This window comes from Mus musculus, chromosome 12 (assembly GCF_000001635.26).
Source record: "Mus musculus strain C57BL/6J chromosome 12, GRCm38.p6 C57BL/6J".
Classification (NCBI taxonomy): Eukaryota; Metazoa; Chordata; class Mammalia; order Rodentia; family Muridae; genus Mus; species Mus musculus.
The window spans coordinates 53,053,588-53,071,379 of record NC_000078.6 but is presented as its reverse complement, the minus strand read 5'-3'; the positions used below and the strand labels follow the sequence as shown (position 1 = coordinate 53,071,379).

Here is a 17,792-nt window from a genome sequence, read left to right as displayed (position 1 = left end):
ATTTAGCTATTGTTTTTATGCTGTAACAAAAGGAGCAGCAGGAGGTGAAATCAATGCCCTTGGAGGCTAGGGTCACAAAAAGGAATTTATTGCCACTTTTTTTGTTCTGGAACAGTTTGCAATCATAAATTCTTTATAAACAGAATACTTCAGAGAATGGTCCGTCTTCATAAATATACGACAGAGGACATCAATTTCATTTAATTCACAATTTGTGTCAGCGCAGCAGATGCCAATGGCTGCCTTGATAGGGTTGTTTAATATGCAATCGAGACAGAGTCATATGCAGCACAGGGGACAGAATTTCACAGATTAGACTGTACGCACCACTGACATTTCATTCTAATGTATTTCCATTCTACACTGTTCACCTTAGATGAAAGAAATATTAAAAACCATATCCCTCTATTTTACTATTGTTAGAAGTTAAAGTCCTTGTCTGTAATTTTTTTCCATGCCAATTAAAATGTAATCATGCCAATTAAAGCCGCCTGCCTCCTGGGGTCAGCGTGGCTCCAGCTTTACTAAACTCTTCTCCCCAAACTACTCTCTCAAAGTGACTCTAAAAACTATATGGGATTTGATATGTTGTCAAAATGGCAAGTGTTTGAGAGGCATCTGACTCATACAGATTAACTAAATACTGTGTCTTCGGTGTAATAATTTAGAATTTTTGGGTGAGGAATTGATAATCATGACAGAGCTTAAACAGTTTTCTAAGCGAGTACTGTTATTTATCAAATTAGGAAAGATACCTTTAAATGCAGTGTCAACAGGCTGTCAGTTTATCTGTGAGGCCAACAAAGCTGCCATTTTTCTGTTTTGTAAACATCCTTTGAGAATATCATACAGTAATTTCTTCTGAGATCAATGAACGCTGTAGAATTTAGTAGGTCCTAATTTAAACCACCATGTTTTAAAGCAGGTTACATTAATTATCGTTAAAAGGTAAGACCATAACAACTAGAAATAAGAATTTTTAACATTTGAAGTTACTTTGAACAACTACAACAGTGTAGAGAATTTAGATGAGAAACAAGGGCTTAAATGTGCAGGTTTTTAATCACTTAGATTAAGCCTGGCATAAACGGAACACTGGCATGTCTCCAAGTCATCACTGTACTTGGAGCGCTTCTAATTCAAAATATTTCTAGAGTATTATTTAAAAAAAAAATTAAAGAGGCAGAAAAATAGAGGGCTTGAAAAATTATGCTCTGTAACTGACACCACCCATAGTAGCTATTATAATTAATCACTTAGGTAATTGGCAAATTTAGCTTACCCTTGATTTGAAGTGAAGGCAATTTAGGCGAGAAGCTGATGAACAAGTACAGGCTAACTTCTCTCTCTGCTGTCTTCCAACAACAGGACAGTGCAGACTCCTGCATCACACACACACACACACACACACACACACACACACACACACCACCCCCGAGCTTCTGATAACAGGATATCTATATGTTGTCTTTTTGTTTCTTTGGCTGAGACCATCTTCGCAAGAAATGAACTACCAAAACTTTTTTTTTCTTTTGTTAAAAATGCTGAGGAAATTGAGGCGTGCGCGCGCGTGCACACACACACACACACACACACACACACACACACAAGCAGATCAGTCTTGCAATGATACTCAGGTCACATTTGCATACTTGATTTGGTGGCTTCAGTGTGACCTGAAAGCTTCAGTGGCAACTGCAGTTCCCATCTTAAGGTCACACTGAACAGTTAAACAGCGGCTGTCTCTAACATGTACCTTCAGAACAAATCCTATTAACATTCATCCAAGCGTGACAGGCCGTGTATATCAGATATACTGTATTAGAGTTGACTTGGTGCATACTCATAATACATGGCATATTTTACTTACTTCTTTATGTATTAAAGAACCAAAATTATTAAAATCTGAGAAGAGACAGCTCGGAATAAATTTTAAAAAAAGAACAGATCAGAAGAGGAAAAGCAATGTTTTCCCCATAATAACATGAGTAGCTTGCTTGAGATGTAAGGAGTGAATTGAAAGAGAGAGAGATTTGTGCCTCAAATTAGAAATCAGACAGAGAGAGTACTTCACCACACACAAAAACGTACACAGAACCTACAAACAGTAATAAAAATGCAAATACCCCAAGCAGCTCCCATTTTTCATTAATTGAATCCACTTTTTCCAGGATATCATTTGGTAGTGAAAGGCCACCTTTCTTCAAAGCTTCAACCTTGCTAAGTAGCTCTGTCTTTTTCAGGTGCCTGATGGACATTTCCACGCTGTAGCGCTGAAATGGCAAGAGAAGGATGACTCGTTAGTGTGCGGGGATGTTCTATAGGCAGAATGCATACTGTTTATGGAACTAGAAGGTTTTGTTTACAATACAATTTCCTGGGAGGCTAAGCCTGGTTACCTTGAGTGACCCAGTAACACTGCTGCAAACACATCACTTACCACACACGTCGGCATAGATACTTCTTGTATTGGGCTGGATTCAGTGATTTTTTTGTCTTAAAACTAAGTTCTCACACACAATTTATGTTGTTTTTTTATTATTTAAAATATAATAAACAAGAAAGTGCCTGACCTGGAAGGACTTACCATTTAAGTTAGCTTGGGTCACCACTTGGCTATAGAACCCTCACTCCCAGCAGATCTATCTTAGAAGAGGTCAAAGTATTTTGTCTTTTTTTTTTCCTCCCATGACACACATGTATCAACCACTTTCCTGGCAGGTGAGCCTTTCTTCTTTAAGGAGAAGCACTTTTCAAATGAAGGTGGTTGGTAGAGGAAAATGTTTGTGCCACAAACAATCCATACATTGGACTGTGAATTATCAAAGTCAACCTATACATTGGACTGTGAGTTATAAAAGTTAAAACAATGCTGATTAATTTCTAATGTATTTGGACTTTATTTACAAACAAACTGGCAAAGTTATCTTGGAAAGAAAAACATTATCCATAAGTATTATATGACTTATTTCTTTTAAGTTCCCTATTAATTAAAGCCTAAGTCACTATTTTGTTTTTATTTTTCTTTTACTTAAAAACTCTTTGAAAGCTAAAGAGAAAGAACACCCATAAAGAGGAAGGATGCTCACCAGTTCCCTGGGATAGATACAGACCTACAATTGCTTATTGATTACTATAAACTACCCTGAACTTCTCAGCCAACTACTGAACCCTCCTGCCCCAACTAATGCACACTATATTCTAACAAATGGCAAGTGAGTCTCTTAAAAGACATTTCTTGGAGACAATGTAATAGCCTCTCAGTAAAAACCATGTTGTGGTGGTATTCTTCACATACCTGTATTTGGGAAAGTTCACAGTAAGAGAATCTTATAAACAACTGTAAATGACTATCATGCTTATGGGGAGGTGTGCATCAAAATATCCCTGAGTATAAAATTTAGGATGTGGGTAAAATATTAAATGTAACATATTGCCAAAATATATTTCTTTGAAACAATGAAGTCAAGTTCTGAGTTCTACAGCACCATTTCTACTTTGCCTTCTGCCCTAAGGTAAACTCTATCAGATTTCACAAGGAAAGCTCTTGTGGGGGAAGAGCGTTGCAGATCTATAGGTTCATAATATCCCCAAACAGTTGGATGATTTAAGTCCCCTCAAAAACACTTTTTATAAAATTCTAAACAAAGCTAGAATTGGAATTAGCTTGAAAGAAAGAAAGGTGTGCGGCTCTGCTTCAGTTAATAGACCTTCAGCGCTTGTGTGCATGTGTTTGCATACTTTCTGTTTCATATTTTAATCTTCCATTTACACTAAACATGCACATCATTTGTATTATGTAAACTTCCCCAAATGTTAGGCACTTGTGGATCACAGAACAAAATGTTTTAAATGAGGTGATTTAAAGCATTTTATATTATTAATGCATGTTGATCAGGGTGTCGAAGTATCCAAAATTACATGAATATGCATACTGAAGAAAATCAAGGGTTGTTTTAGAGCACTTTCAGAATTTGGACTGTGAAAACCTGGAAATTCTGATTGCATTTCTAACTACAGACAATTACCAGGACCATGGTTCTCCAGTATAGAAAACACACTGTCCACTTAAGATTTTTCAACTCAATACTCAACAAGTATTCTAGAAACTCAGATAGTGTGTGATTTGTCAGTGTGATGACTGGAGGAGAGGCAATCTGCTTTATGTAATCAGATTCCTATGTAAGATTTACATAACTAATTAGGTAAGACTGACATGATGTTGGGGGGGGGGCGTATTTCAGCCAGGCAGAGGACTGTTATTCAAATCTTTCCCCTATGTCATATGTATCAATCAACACAGAGAATCCTTCAGTTGTGCCTTCTCGGAGTGGCTTTTACTGGTTATTGGACTTTTTTGTGGCAAACTCGTCTTTTCTCTTTCCCAACTTTAAACATCTCCTCCGTTGCAAGTTTGTAAGACAGGTGGACAGTTTAGATCGTTTCCTAAAAATTCGAGCCTTGGAATCATGAAAATATAAAAAGCAATTAATTTGATTTTAGACATTGGGAAATTTTTTCCCTATGGAATGTGGTATGAATAGTTATGGCAATAGCTACTAAGACGGTTATTAGACTGAAAAGTCCTTGTTATTATGTATGCCCTCGTTATCACTGGATATGCTTACTGCATCAACAGCCCAAGGAAAGAGGTGATTGATAGGCAATGCCTTCAAACGATAAAAGCTAGAGAACCTAATTAATTGTTAGCTATGTTGATATGTGAGTGGAGAGTACTAGCATGGCGTGTAATTTAAGGTGAAAGTATTTGAGTTTTGAGACATCATGAGGTTGAATCCAATAAGGTTTAGGGCCTGACGGCTGTGTATGTAAATGCTAGGTGGGCTTCATTTTTGTTGACTCTACTGTACGTGTGCTCTTCTGTCTCTAGCATCTCTTCGGAAGCATTAGATGGATAGAACCAGCCACCAGCTTTATCTGCTCTCCATCCCCCTACCACGGGGCTTCTCCATCCCGTGGTGAGAAGATCATTCCATCTTCATCTTCATTTCACCCACAGCAGTAAGTGAGCAGAAGCTGCCCCGTCATGTTCCGTGGTGTGGGAAGGCTATGATACAGACGAGTTTTCAATAGCCAAAGATGAGATTAGCCAAGTTAAAGTCAGCTGGCTTTCTTGAGTGCTAAGGTAAATAAACATCCCATATTTAACTTTCCACAGCTCCTGCTGTGGGCCGTGCTGTCTGGTCAAAAATAAAATATACTCTATTCAAAGAGCATATTTACATTATTAAGTGTATTTGCTTGGCCAATTCAATTTGGTCTAATGAATCCTCTTAATAGATTTGTGAATGATCTAAATTAAAGATTCAGGCTACTAGTGTCCTAAAAGCTATTTCTTTGGGTATAAAGAAAAGTTAAAGGAAATACAGAGTTAATAGTAATTCATTGTTTCAACTAAGAATTAAAATTGGAATTCTTACTTATAATTTACATTTTAAACGCACAAATACTAAAACTGAACTATCAAAGCCAGTAAAAATAAAACATGGATTTATAAAAATAAATGACTTTAGTAGCAAATACAGGCTTGATTGAGATAACTTTTTTGACACTTTTGCCAGACATTCCTCCTTCTCTTAAAACCTTCCCCCTTTTTCTTCTTCCTCTCTCTCTCTCTCTCTCTCTCTCTCTCTCTCTCTCTCTCTTTTTGTTAAAAATCACACCGAAAATTCTGCCCAAATGGAGAGTGGAACAATGCCTTGAAACAGTGTTAATTGTCACCATGGAAACCAGAAGAATAAGCCATTTTGAAACTGGTATAGAAGGCACACATTGAGAAACTCAAGCATTTTTCTGCCTCCCTCAATGTTAAAGAACAAGATGCCTTGTCACGGTGAGGTCAGCGAAAGAAAGCATCATGAAAGGGTTGTAGATATTCACTCTCTAGTAAATAAAAAAAAAAGTAAAACATAAACCCTATCCAGCTAACGCTGTGAAAGACTCTACCCCGAGAATCTTTTTTTTTTTCTTTCTTGAAATAGTAAGATTGCCAAAAGATGGCCAGGCCTGGGGGATAGCTCCCACCTAGCAAAACTTCAGGGCTATATTATGTGAACCTTGCCCCCAAAGCTCCCTGGGAATTCTGCTGTTGTAATAAAACATCAGAAGAGGGGAGAAAAAAAGGCAGCATGATGGAATTCAAAATAATGCTCTAAAAGCACACAGAGAGATTAAGACGTTCATTGTAAGACTTTTGTATGGTGCTTCTGGTGGTCATGCTGAAAAGAGAGCAGACATTACTAAACGGAGAGAGCGAAGCTTCGGCTATGAGGAACACACGAATTAAAGCAAACAATTTTCCTGATTAAAGAATAACGGCTGTCCAATTCTGAGTCATGAGCGTTTGAGTATTTCTATCCTGAGGATGTTGTTTTAAACCGGCCATCAGGTGACTTTATATTTAGAAGAGTTAAGACAAGGCAAATGATCTAGTTATAATAATGACACATTTGAATCTTTGCCTGTGCAAATTAGTATCTCAAACACCTGTATATTTGTGGTGATTATTCCCCCCCCACCCCCACTGCCACCCCAAATCCCCCAGGAAAAGAAAACACACTGTGAAGACACAATGTATCTTAGTGTATCAATAAGAAAGTATATTCAGGGAACACATACTAACCAAACTACCGCAAAATAATATGTAAAAATATGTATTTTGCTCACAAATGCAAGGCTATGTCTGTGACTCTCACACTGTATTCTCTAGCTAGTGTTTGCCCTCCTCTTTTGAGGCTTCATGGTGGCCCCTCAGCTAGCCCATGCCTAATGCTATTCAGTGGTGAACAAAGAATCTTTTTATAGGAAAGTCCAGGTCCACAGCTCAGCTGGACTGGTAGAGGCCAGGACTGCCTCTGCGGCGGCTCTGGTGCTGCCCTCTTTAAGACAGCCAATGTCCAGCTTCCCACAAAAGCCTGGGATGCTTTACAAGGAGTCAGTATCACTAACACTTAGAAAGGATGTTCAAGATTCAAGAAGAAGGCTCAAGCGCAAGACAAGTAATGGTGGTTATTTCTTGCAAACTATTTGTATTTTACCATTAGAATTTATGGTGAATAATTGCACAAAGAAATTATAAGGACTCCTACAATTGTCCTTGTAAATTAATAATAGGCTTTCTTGATTGGGATAAATTTGCTGCTGAGCCTTTGGAAAAATTAAAAAGTGCAATGTCATTTAAAATTGCCAGAACTCGCACAGCAAATTACATCTGAGGTTAAGAATGGAGTCCCCCCCCCCCCAACACACTTCTAGCTTATTCCATTTGCATGATCTGGAAATCACATTACATTGGCCATGTATTGTTAATTGAACATAGATTGCATTATCTTTAATATAAATCAAACTACAAATATTAAAATGAATTGCAAATTCCCTAATAGGAGATCATAAAACAATCTTTTTAAAAGTATCTCCCATTAATAATTTAATTCCAATTATATCACTCAGGAAACTTAAGGAGGAGACGAGGCGACTTATTTCCCCAATCATTTTTTTTTCTTTTACATAAAGAATATCTATGTGTTTTAAAACAAATGCAGCCAGGTTAGGATTTATTGTTACTGAGTTAAAATAGAAGCACCAACAAACTGAAAACTTTTCCTGTCAACTTCTTGCAAAATACTATATAAGAATATGAAGTCTCCCAGTTCCCCTTTTCCTAACCCAAATCAAGGGTGGGGGAAAAAAAACAGCAGAAAAGAGTCACTAATTCTAAGAAATATTGTGATTACATCTTCTGGAATTATAAAATTGATAATTACTGTTGTTTATTTTTTCAAAAGGGTGCCCTGTCCCCCTTGATATTTCTATAAATGTGGCATCTTTCTCAAGCCTTTGCATGGCCTTTAATGAGTTTATATTAAATATTTAACACTGTTTAGGGCATATCCACTCCTACCAAAAACAGTTATATTCCCTGCAGTCCTACTGTTTCAGGCAGAAAACTTGATTGATCCTCCTAGCCTGAATTGAGTAGAATGAAAAGAAGCGGTTGGAAAATAGCTGCAATCATTTAATGCAGATGACCTCTGACAGCCTCACAGCTCTTCTCTCTGAACAGAAATTTGCATGGGGTCTCTGTGCAGAGGAACAATGTAACCTAAATGGTAGACAATCTTTATTCTAATGAAGTGGGTGTCAAGGTCAATGTAAAACTGCAATGATAAACGGTGCACCACTAGGCAAGAGAAGTTGCATGGGCATTGTAGTGCTTTCACATTAATTGAAGGCTGAGACGCACCGCGTGAAAAGCACAAGCCCCTCTTTTCACCATAATGTGCGAATGCGCCAGTAGTGCTGAAGTGATTTCTGCAAGATGTTTGCCTGCTGACGTGTAGCTGTTGCAAAAATAACGGCATGATGACAGGAGTGGACATTTTCAGAATTTAGTGTTTTCCTAAACCAAAATTTTTTAAATTACATCAAATGCCCCCCAAATAGCATAGTGACACCTAATGTAATTCCTTTGATCTCTTTTTCTCTTTTCTTATTTAGACCTGTCTTTAATTAGTTTCAACCAGGCAACCTTTTATGGGACCTTCATTGTGTACTTTCCTGCTGAGAGTCATTTAAATATTATTTCCCCCTCTTCCCTGTAAGTGTTCAGCTTAGCCCAAAGCTAAAAACCTTCCGGTGGTTTTTGTCTGTCCTGTGTGAAAATGTAATGAAATGTGGATATGACTTATTTTTTTAAAAACAGCAACTCTGCTCTATCACGGCACTGCCAAGATAACCGCAGCCCCAATCACACCATCTCTTCAGTTGATGTGGCAGTTTTGTGGCAGTTAATATTTTTCAACTCATAAAAACATGGGCAGTATGCTGATTTTCAAAATTTGTGATCTCCTTCAGTGATAAAGGAGACCGTTGGCTGATACACTCGTTACAGGCAAGCACCTTAAGTTCATCAATTAAGCAGGAAAGGGAGGTGGGGAGGCAGGCGGTCAGTTACATAATTTGCTAAAATACTGATAAGAGCATCCTGGGAAGCATTTGAGAGGCATTTTTAGGCTCAACTCATAACAGGATAAAAACTGGGTATATTTTTTATTTTCTGATCCCAAGGAAATCTGTGATATCCCAACACTAACCTTCCCACTCCAAGTAGGTTTTAAGAACACAATTCCAATCTTGCCAGTTAAGAGTGTGTCTCTATGTCTGCCGTCTTGTGAGCAGAAGACTTTCGACACAGTGTAATAAAAACCACTGCTGGCTGACAACGCTCATGTAAAGCAAACTGTCTCAAGTAGAAACCCTCAATTCCTGAAACGGTAATTCAAAGGGAAAAAGAATCTTACTATGAAGGATAGTGAAAAAGGAAAAAAAAAAAAGTTACTGATCAAACTGTTTAAAAAACTGTACAGCTTCATCTGTGTGTGATTTGTCAGGTCTGAAGCTTTGACGTGCCCAAGGGGCAGACCCCAGCGGGGAGTAGGCTGCCGAGCTAAATAGCTGTGAAAGAAGTCTTAATGTAGGATGGAATTCAAACTAACCTTGACATGACCTCCGGAAAAATATGCAAAAAGTAAAATGAATGCTCTCTGCAAGATACATCCTAATTTTGTGGTGGTGCTGGTTAGTTTTACAAACATAACTGAGACATTAAAAGAAAAATAGAAAGCTAGTAAGAGGGGGAAAGTTTAGAATTCAGGCAAAGGGGGGGAAACCCGTAAGCAGCCTGATGTGTTACTGTGAAGGCATGTGAGCCATTTGGAAAGAATCCAAATAAAAACCCACACTGAACAATATTGTTGTCAGCCTGTCTATTCAGGAAAAAAAAATTTAGGTTGAATATAAACGACACAAAGCCAAGATTACATCATTGCATTACAAAGTCTGTTGTGGCTTTTAGCTAAACAAGCCCAGTGGATCTATTGGTTTAGGACAGTAATTCAGTCAGGAGGTTTTAATGTGTTATTTTTTTCTCCAGTGCCAATAAAAAAAAAAAAAATAGAGGAATTTAAGGAAGAAATATCCAGCATGCTCTCCACTCTATGCTTTGGATCTGGGTTTGATAAGCTAAACTCCAGTTTCAGCTGATGTATTTAGTCTTGATTTGACTCTATTATAATTTTGTCTGTTTGAAGTGCTCAGAAAGGCTTTGGCTCCAGTTCCCCTACAGGAGCTGGCTAATTCTGCATCTATGGAAATCTTAATTGTCAACTTGTGTAGAAATTCGGCCCTTTCACTTTCTCAATGCAGTTTTGTATCGAGAATGGGCAGCTCTTCACTACACTGCCAGCCAGATTTTAAACATGATTAAATTTCTAGCAACAAACACCCAGAATCTAATGACTTAAATCCCTACAGCAAGGAGGTGAGTCGGTGTTTAGATGGGTGCGCTTCCATTAGGTTTTCCTCGGTGCGAAGTGAGCAGATGGCTGCAGATGCTCAGAAGCAGTGTGCAAGGCCTCTGCAGAGAACCAGTGGACTACAGACTGTAATGATCATCATGGGTACCCAGCCTCCTCTTGTTCTGTCCAGTCTTCTTCAATGCTTTAATAACACAAACAAGGAAAACATAAGCAAGAACAGATTGATCAGATTGCCAGATTATACTGATCTTACTACTTGATAAAATTGTAAATAATTTAGCTCAGAGACCAGAAGGTCAAATACTTGCAGGTATCATATGCCAATGAACTGATCCTCAAGTAGGAAAAAAAGTGTTGATTTATAGTGTTTGCTGATTTCTCTAGTATAAATACTCCCTTCAGGGTAGATTCTGAGCTGCCAATGGTTGTTACTGTTGGCAAAATTCATGAATTTCTATCCAGCTAGCACAAACTAGCAATAACTGGCTCATATACCCAATTGCTTGGAAGGTGATGCCAAAGACTAGTGTAAGGTCAGCACATGTCCTCTTCTCTCATTCACATTAAATGACTGATAGTATTGTGGTAAAAAACAGCCATTTCTCAAATGAAAGGAAAACAACCTACAGGTGTGATTATTACTAGAATCTGACCCCAGTGACAGAAGATGGGAGATGGTAGTGAGGTCTGCAGTGGATGCAGAAGCAACTGCCCTATGCTAAGCCAACCATCCTCGCATGGAAATGTGGCTTCAATATGGCTTCAGTACCATTAATATGTTGTTTTAAGTGAAGCCAGGAATACATATGTTTATGTAAAAGTCTCATAATTTTTATGTTACACTGAAACTTTTAGTATATAAACCAAACAATGTCTGTGTCTTGGGTCTGAATCCACTGGGGACCACTTCATGCTGTCTATTTTGGATGAGAATATTAGACTCTAAAAGAAACAAAGATGCTAGCATAATGAATTAACTCTGAGGAGCAATGACAAATGTCAAACATGGCAGAGTTATTAGCATCCCTTCCTCCCTGCCTAGCCTCACCAGAAGATAGAAACTAAACTGCATACAGAACGGAAGCCACAAGGGTTCCACTTGCCTCTTGGTTCAATTTGAGTCAGCAATCACTAAAAGAGAGATGCTAAAGAGACAAACCAACAAATAACTATTTGTTGGGCTGAGACAAAGGAGACTGGGACACCATATTGAATACCAAAGGAAACTTCTAAAAGAATTGAGTAGATTTGACCCTTCCAGAGTAGAAAGCCACTGAAGGGGCAATGAGTATTTAGTTCTGAGGGCAAAAAACAAACAAACAAACAAACAAAAAAAGACTTGTTTGCAGACTGGGTGTTGGAGAACTTTACATAGAAAATAATTGGTTTCACCTGTTCTATGAAAGGTATCCTGGAGCTCCAAGTTCAAAGCCTAAATCCATACAGCAGAGAAGGCAGAGAACACCTTCCAAGTCACCGGAACTCCAGGCAGAGAGCTGTCTAGCTGGCTGAAAAATTCTGCAGGGTTGAGTGAATGTTGGCTTGAAAATGGAATCTAGGCTTTCTCTGTTTTAGAATTTCTTTTCACCAGCATTCATGAGATCTTCCATAATAACCACACTATTGTGTGCAGAAGAAAAGCCAAGACCCAAACTACCAACTAAGAAATTGTCACTTGTTGGAATAGGATTAAAAGATTGTAGTGCAAGCAAACCTGGGAATGCAGTGGAGAAGATACCGAACCGCATAAAAGGAAGCTCTGCAAACTAAGCTGGGCAGAACACAGAGATACAAGAGACAAAGCAAATAAGTCAAAACTTCTACAGCCATCTTCAATTCACACTAATGAACCACGGAGTGAAACCTGTCAGGTCCTTTTACTTGATAAATACATATCAGAGAGATTTTTTTCCTCCAGAATTTATATAGCTAACCCTGATTTCAGTAAGACATTTTATGTTGACCACATTTGTACACACACAGAGAGAGAGAGAGAGAGAGAGAGAGAGAGAGAGAGAGAGAGAGAGAGAGAGAGTGAGAGAGGAGAGCACACAGGGTGCAATGGCAATGTGTCTTAGGCTATGCCATAGTTTTCTGAAAATCTGCACATCACCCTGGGCTGTCTCCACCTTTGTGTGTACTTCAGTGAGGATGCGGGTCATAACTGTTCTAATTAAGGTTTGCAGTACTGTATAGGAAATGGTAGAATGGCATGTCAGCATGTAGTAAGAATAGTTGTGCAGATATGCACTATCTGTTAGGATGCAGTGCAGGATGGGAAATGTGAGGAGAAATTAGCAGAACAAACCCAGCTTCTTTTTCCCAGACATTCCTATTTTAGAGTCTAGTTTCTTTTGTTTTCTAACCCCTTACCAAAAGACACTGCTAAACACATTTATTTTCATGTAATCGAGTACAGTGCTATTGCATTTTCTTAAGCCAAACAAAAGAAGAATTGAGAAGGAAATTTACAGATTTTAGCAGTCTTTTATATGTAGTTAAAAGAACAAATTTACCCTTTACTGTAACAAACATATAAACTAAACCTCACATTAGACTTAACTAAAGTCAAACTTCAAACACACCACATTCCTACATGGTCTGCACTGACCTCTTGTGTATATGTCCTCTCCTCTAAAACTCAATTTACCAATCAGATTCTACTACATATGGGGTGACGGTAAATTAGATACAACAATCAGTTTCTTAGCTACTCCCCAAAATTCTCACCATTAATACTTACTTTGCTTGAGTGTCAAAATATCCTCAAAATAGCCAACAGAAGCTGGCTGACTCTTGGTTACTGGTGGAGAAAGGAGCCCCCAAAGAATGATGGCTATCATGTCTTCTTTGGGTAATGATGAAGAATTTTCAATAGTTGGGGCTGTTAGAAAGCACTAAGTCAATGAATAGTTTCTCAAGCTAAGTGACAGATGAACTGCTGTTTGTTGTCTTCATATACAACAACAGGAGAATTCATATGTCAAAGCTTACCCCATATCTTTATAGCAGAATTACAGGCCTGCTCAGTATAAGTATTTATCATGGAAATGCTGATGAAGCCTAAACTGTGGATGCGTATGGCTGTGCAGCAGCAGCCAGTTGAAATATAGATATATTTTTAGCATTAGGAGGCACCAAGTTTGTTTAAATCACAGGATTTTTTTTTCTACAATTGCAAGTAATGTTAATAGCACGCTGTAAATGTTAAGGCTAAGTGCGCAATGTCAAAATAGATCGGATCTCTCTGGAAACTGGAAATTCAGGCTTTTCAAACATAATCCAGATGTTTGGCTTTTATTCAGATTTTAAGAAAGAGGGAACTAATATGATATAAAATTCATACATGCATATTTCATTAGTGCTTTTGTATCGCTGAATTAAACATTCTGAAACGTGCTTTTCTAAAATCACGTAGTTTCAAACCAAAGCAGTTGCCAAGATGTTGTACACCTCAAAAATAATGCCAAGAAAGTCAAATTAATTTCATAAGGGAAAAATATGTACTTGTTAGGTTAACCTTGGTGATAAAGTTTCCCCAAAAGGGAATATCTTGCTTCCTCTTTGGGAAAAAAAAGGGGGGAGAAAGAATGTGAAATCTGTAGCTATTTTCATCAGAAAGATGTTGGTACAAAACATGGTGACTTTTGAAGTCTCTAGAACCAGTGACCCTATTTTCACCACCTTATTTCTCAAGCTTGGTGTAGTGCTTTAAACCTGTAATTCTAACACTAAGAAGGCTGAGGTAGCAGGGTTGTACGTTCTAAGACAGCTGAGTTACACAATGAGACACTGTCTTAAATAACACACATGAATATAGACATGACAAAAACAGTAACCACAAAACCCACAGAAACTTCATTTCCTCAGGATTCGTGCACTAGGCCTTTCCCAGGGACTAAAGACTCCTATACAGAGAAGCCACATCCAGAATTTGTCATGTGGTGATAGCCTTAACACATGACAAACCTTTCTTCAGGGTCATGTCTCCACAAAACAAAATGGAAATGCCATCCAATGGATATGTCCTTCATGGTGACTTTTAATGCTCAATTTTTATGTTTTCATATCTAATGCCTATTGGTGCCATAGTGGCCTGAATGTGATGAAGATAACTGACAGGTTCCTGATTCAATTTAAAGACTGCTCCAAAAGAAGAAATTCATATCCGGTACTGTAAACTTGGCCAGTAACTCATGGCTAGAAAGATCATATGCGCTAGAGAAGAATCAAATGTGGTTATTCTGCTAAATGGACATAGCATCATATTGTCTTTAAAACATTTAACCATAGATTAATGCAGTGTTCACCTCCACTGGAAATGCTTTTTATTACAGAGATATAAGCTAACCCAGAGACTCTCTACTAATTAAAGGGCAAAGATGAAGTAACAGTGGGAAGCCCAGCCTCCAAAAGGACTTCCATATGAACCTCTTCCCCCAAAATCTCAAGGAGCATCATTGAAGAGGAGGCAGACAGACTGGAAGCACCAGAGCAGAGCGACAAGTTCTGTGAAATAGTGTCTTCTGAACACGACAACCATTCGCTCATAAAATCATAGCACTTGTCACTACACAAAACGTATGCATGATGAAGTCTATCAATATTTCAGCTTAGGTGGTAAAGGGCCCTGACCCTGAGAGCTACTAGACTTTGTTGGCTGATGGGATGGGCTCAGCTTTTTTCAGTGATGTGGTCTCTCTTTGACTGTCCCCATGCCCAGGAACATACTTGTAGCTCTAATTGGATTCAAGGAAAGAAAATGAAGAGAATCTGAAGTTGGAAGGGGGAATACAGTGAAGTAAAGTGCATTGAAGATGCTTTAGATACATGTAATAAGTTCTCAAAGAATGAATACACACACACACACACACAAACACACACACACACACACACATATTGGGCAAAGTCTCACTGGCCCTGAGTGACCTAGAATTCATCGTGTAAATCAGTCTGGGCTTGAAGCTCACAGAGATCTGTTGGCCTCTGACTTCACAATACTGGGAGAAAAAGCACCACCACACCTAAGTTTAAAATAAAAATTAGCTGGGTGATGGTGACACACACTTTTAATTCCAGCACTCAGGAGGCAGAGGCAGGCCTGTTGCCTTTGAGGCCAGCCTGGACCAAAATAGCCATGGTTACACATGCCCATGCACAAGCACAGCACACCACAGACATACACACACATACACACACACACACACACACACACACAGAGAGAGAGAGAGAGAGAGAGAGAGAGAGAGAGAGAGAGAGAGAGAAGACAGAATAAAAAATAATACATGCTGTTCTTTCAGAGGACCCGAGTTCAGTTCCCAGCACCCATGGCAGGATGTTCACAACTGCCTATGACTTCAGCTGGAAGGGACCAAACACCCTGTCCTGGCCTTTTTAGGTACCCACACATATGTGGCACACATGCACACACACACACACACACACACACACACACACACACACACACACAAATAAATCTTTTTTATAAAGACAAGAGGATTTTCGTATCGATAATTTTGTGTATGTAAGTTCATGTGTGCATAGATGCACATGTATGTGCATATGCTTTTGTGTGCTTGTGTGTGTGTGTGTAAATTTAGAGGTCACAAAAACTTTGAATGGCATTCCTTGAGCACCACCCACTCTTTTCTGTTTTGTTTGTTTTGTTTATTTGTTATTGTTTTTAAAGAAAGTTTCTCTCATTGACCTGAAACTTGCAAGAAGCCTAGGCTGAGTGGCAAGTGAGCCTTGGGGAATGGCCTGCCTCTGCTGCTCCAGTTCTGGGATTACAAGCATGGGCAACCACTTTTGGATTTTTTTTTTAATTTGGATTCTGTGATTAAATTCATATATGTATCCTTGCACAGCAAGTACTTCATTAACTGGCCACACCCATAATCTCAATAGATCTATAATGGGTTAGGAGTGGTCTTGGACCAATGCTTGAATGGTAAAATGTCTGATACCTTGGGGCCACATTTTAAAAAGTACCTCAGATGAGGATAAATGTGCTTTAAGAATTAGATCATAGATTCTGCAACAAATGGACAAGAACCATATATTATTCACCCTTTATCCACTATAAGTATTGACATTATGGTTTAGATGGAAGGGGTTGGAAAATATTTATTCATCTGAATTTCTCCCAAAAGAGAGATCAGACAGACCTAAATCAGTTGTGGAAATCCATGTTAAGCAAAATTAGTGCACAGAAAGGAAAAGGCCACGACTGTCTTGTTTATCTTTGAATTTCCCCCCTGTGGGAGTTTTACTTGGTAAAACATCCAATCTAGAAATATTTTCAGTTTTCAGATAGACATGAAGTTAATTGCTTCCCATGATCAGGAGTGGTTAGCACCTATGAAGTGTGTAGGAAAAGAGGAAGGCAAAGGCATCTCTTATTCACACTTAAGGGAACCCTTTACACAGCAGCGTGTTCTTAGGACAACATTTACCAGCACACAAGAGGCTAGTTCTAATTCCCAGTTTCAAAGTTCTTCTCTTCAAATCCTTCCATCATTCCAGCTCTTGTTTCTTTTGGAGAAGAAGGGAGTACTTTCTCATGCTTATCAGTGCATAGATTTTAGAGTTTCCAACCTGAAGCTGGTTTGCTGTTCTAGCCTCAGAAAGCTTGATTAGCATCTCAGGACATTGTTCTATTGTTATTACTGCTGTGCCCCCAAAGGAAAGCCCACAAGAAATAGTAGGAATGTTACTGTTTTAAGAAAGAGTCGAACAGCACCAGGGCACCTAGGGCACAGAGTCTGAGGACAACCCCAAGGTCCCCAGAGGACTCTCCACGAAATCTTAGGACCTCTGGTGAGTGGAACACAACTTCTGCCAGGAGGCAGGTTCAAACACCAGATATCTGGGCACCTTCCCTGCAAGAGGAGAGCTTGCCTGCAGAGAGTACTCTGACAACTAAAACTCAGGAGAGATCTAGTCTCCCAGGTCTGCTGAGAGAGGCTAACATAATCACCTGAGGAACAAACTCTAACCAGAGACAACTATAACAACTAACTCCAGAGATTACCAGATGGCAAAAGGCAAATGTAAGAATCTTACTAACAGAAACCAAGACCACTCACCATCATCAGAACACAGCACTCCCACCCCACCCAGTCCTAAGCACCCCAACACACCTGAAAAACTAGTCCCGGATTTAAAAGCATATCTCAGGATGATGGTAGAGGACATCAAGAAGGACTTTAATAACTCACTTAAAGAAATACAGGAGAGCACTGCTAAAGAGTTACAAGTCCTTAAAGAAAACCACGAAAACACAACCAAACAGGTAGAAGTCCATAAAGAAAAACAGGAAAGCACATCCAAACAGGTGATGGAAATGAACAAAACCATACTAGACCTAAAAAGGGAAGTAGACACAATGAAGAAAACCCAAAGTGAGGCAACACTGGAGATAGAAACCCTAGGAAAGTAATTTGGAACCATAGA

General features: G+C 38.8%; 1 protein-coding gene across 12 annotated transcripts in view; it reads right to left on the bottom strand.

The window, feature by feature from the left end:
• The window catches only part of Akap6 (A kinase (PRKA) anchor protein 6), a 456,981-nt gene that overhangs the window by 84,189 nt on the left and 355,000 nt on the right, over window positions 1-17,792 (bottom strand). For all 12 annotated transcript variants that reach the window (XM_006515821.4, XM_006515828.4, XM_006515822.4 and 9 more), the window contains one exon: window positions 2,127-2,273. In XM_006515821.4, the coding sequence (XP_006515884.1) occupies window positions 2,127-2,273 (147 nt within the window). The remainder of the gene's footprint in view (window positions 1-2,126; window positions 2,274-17,792) is intronic.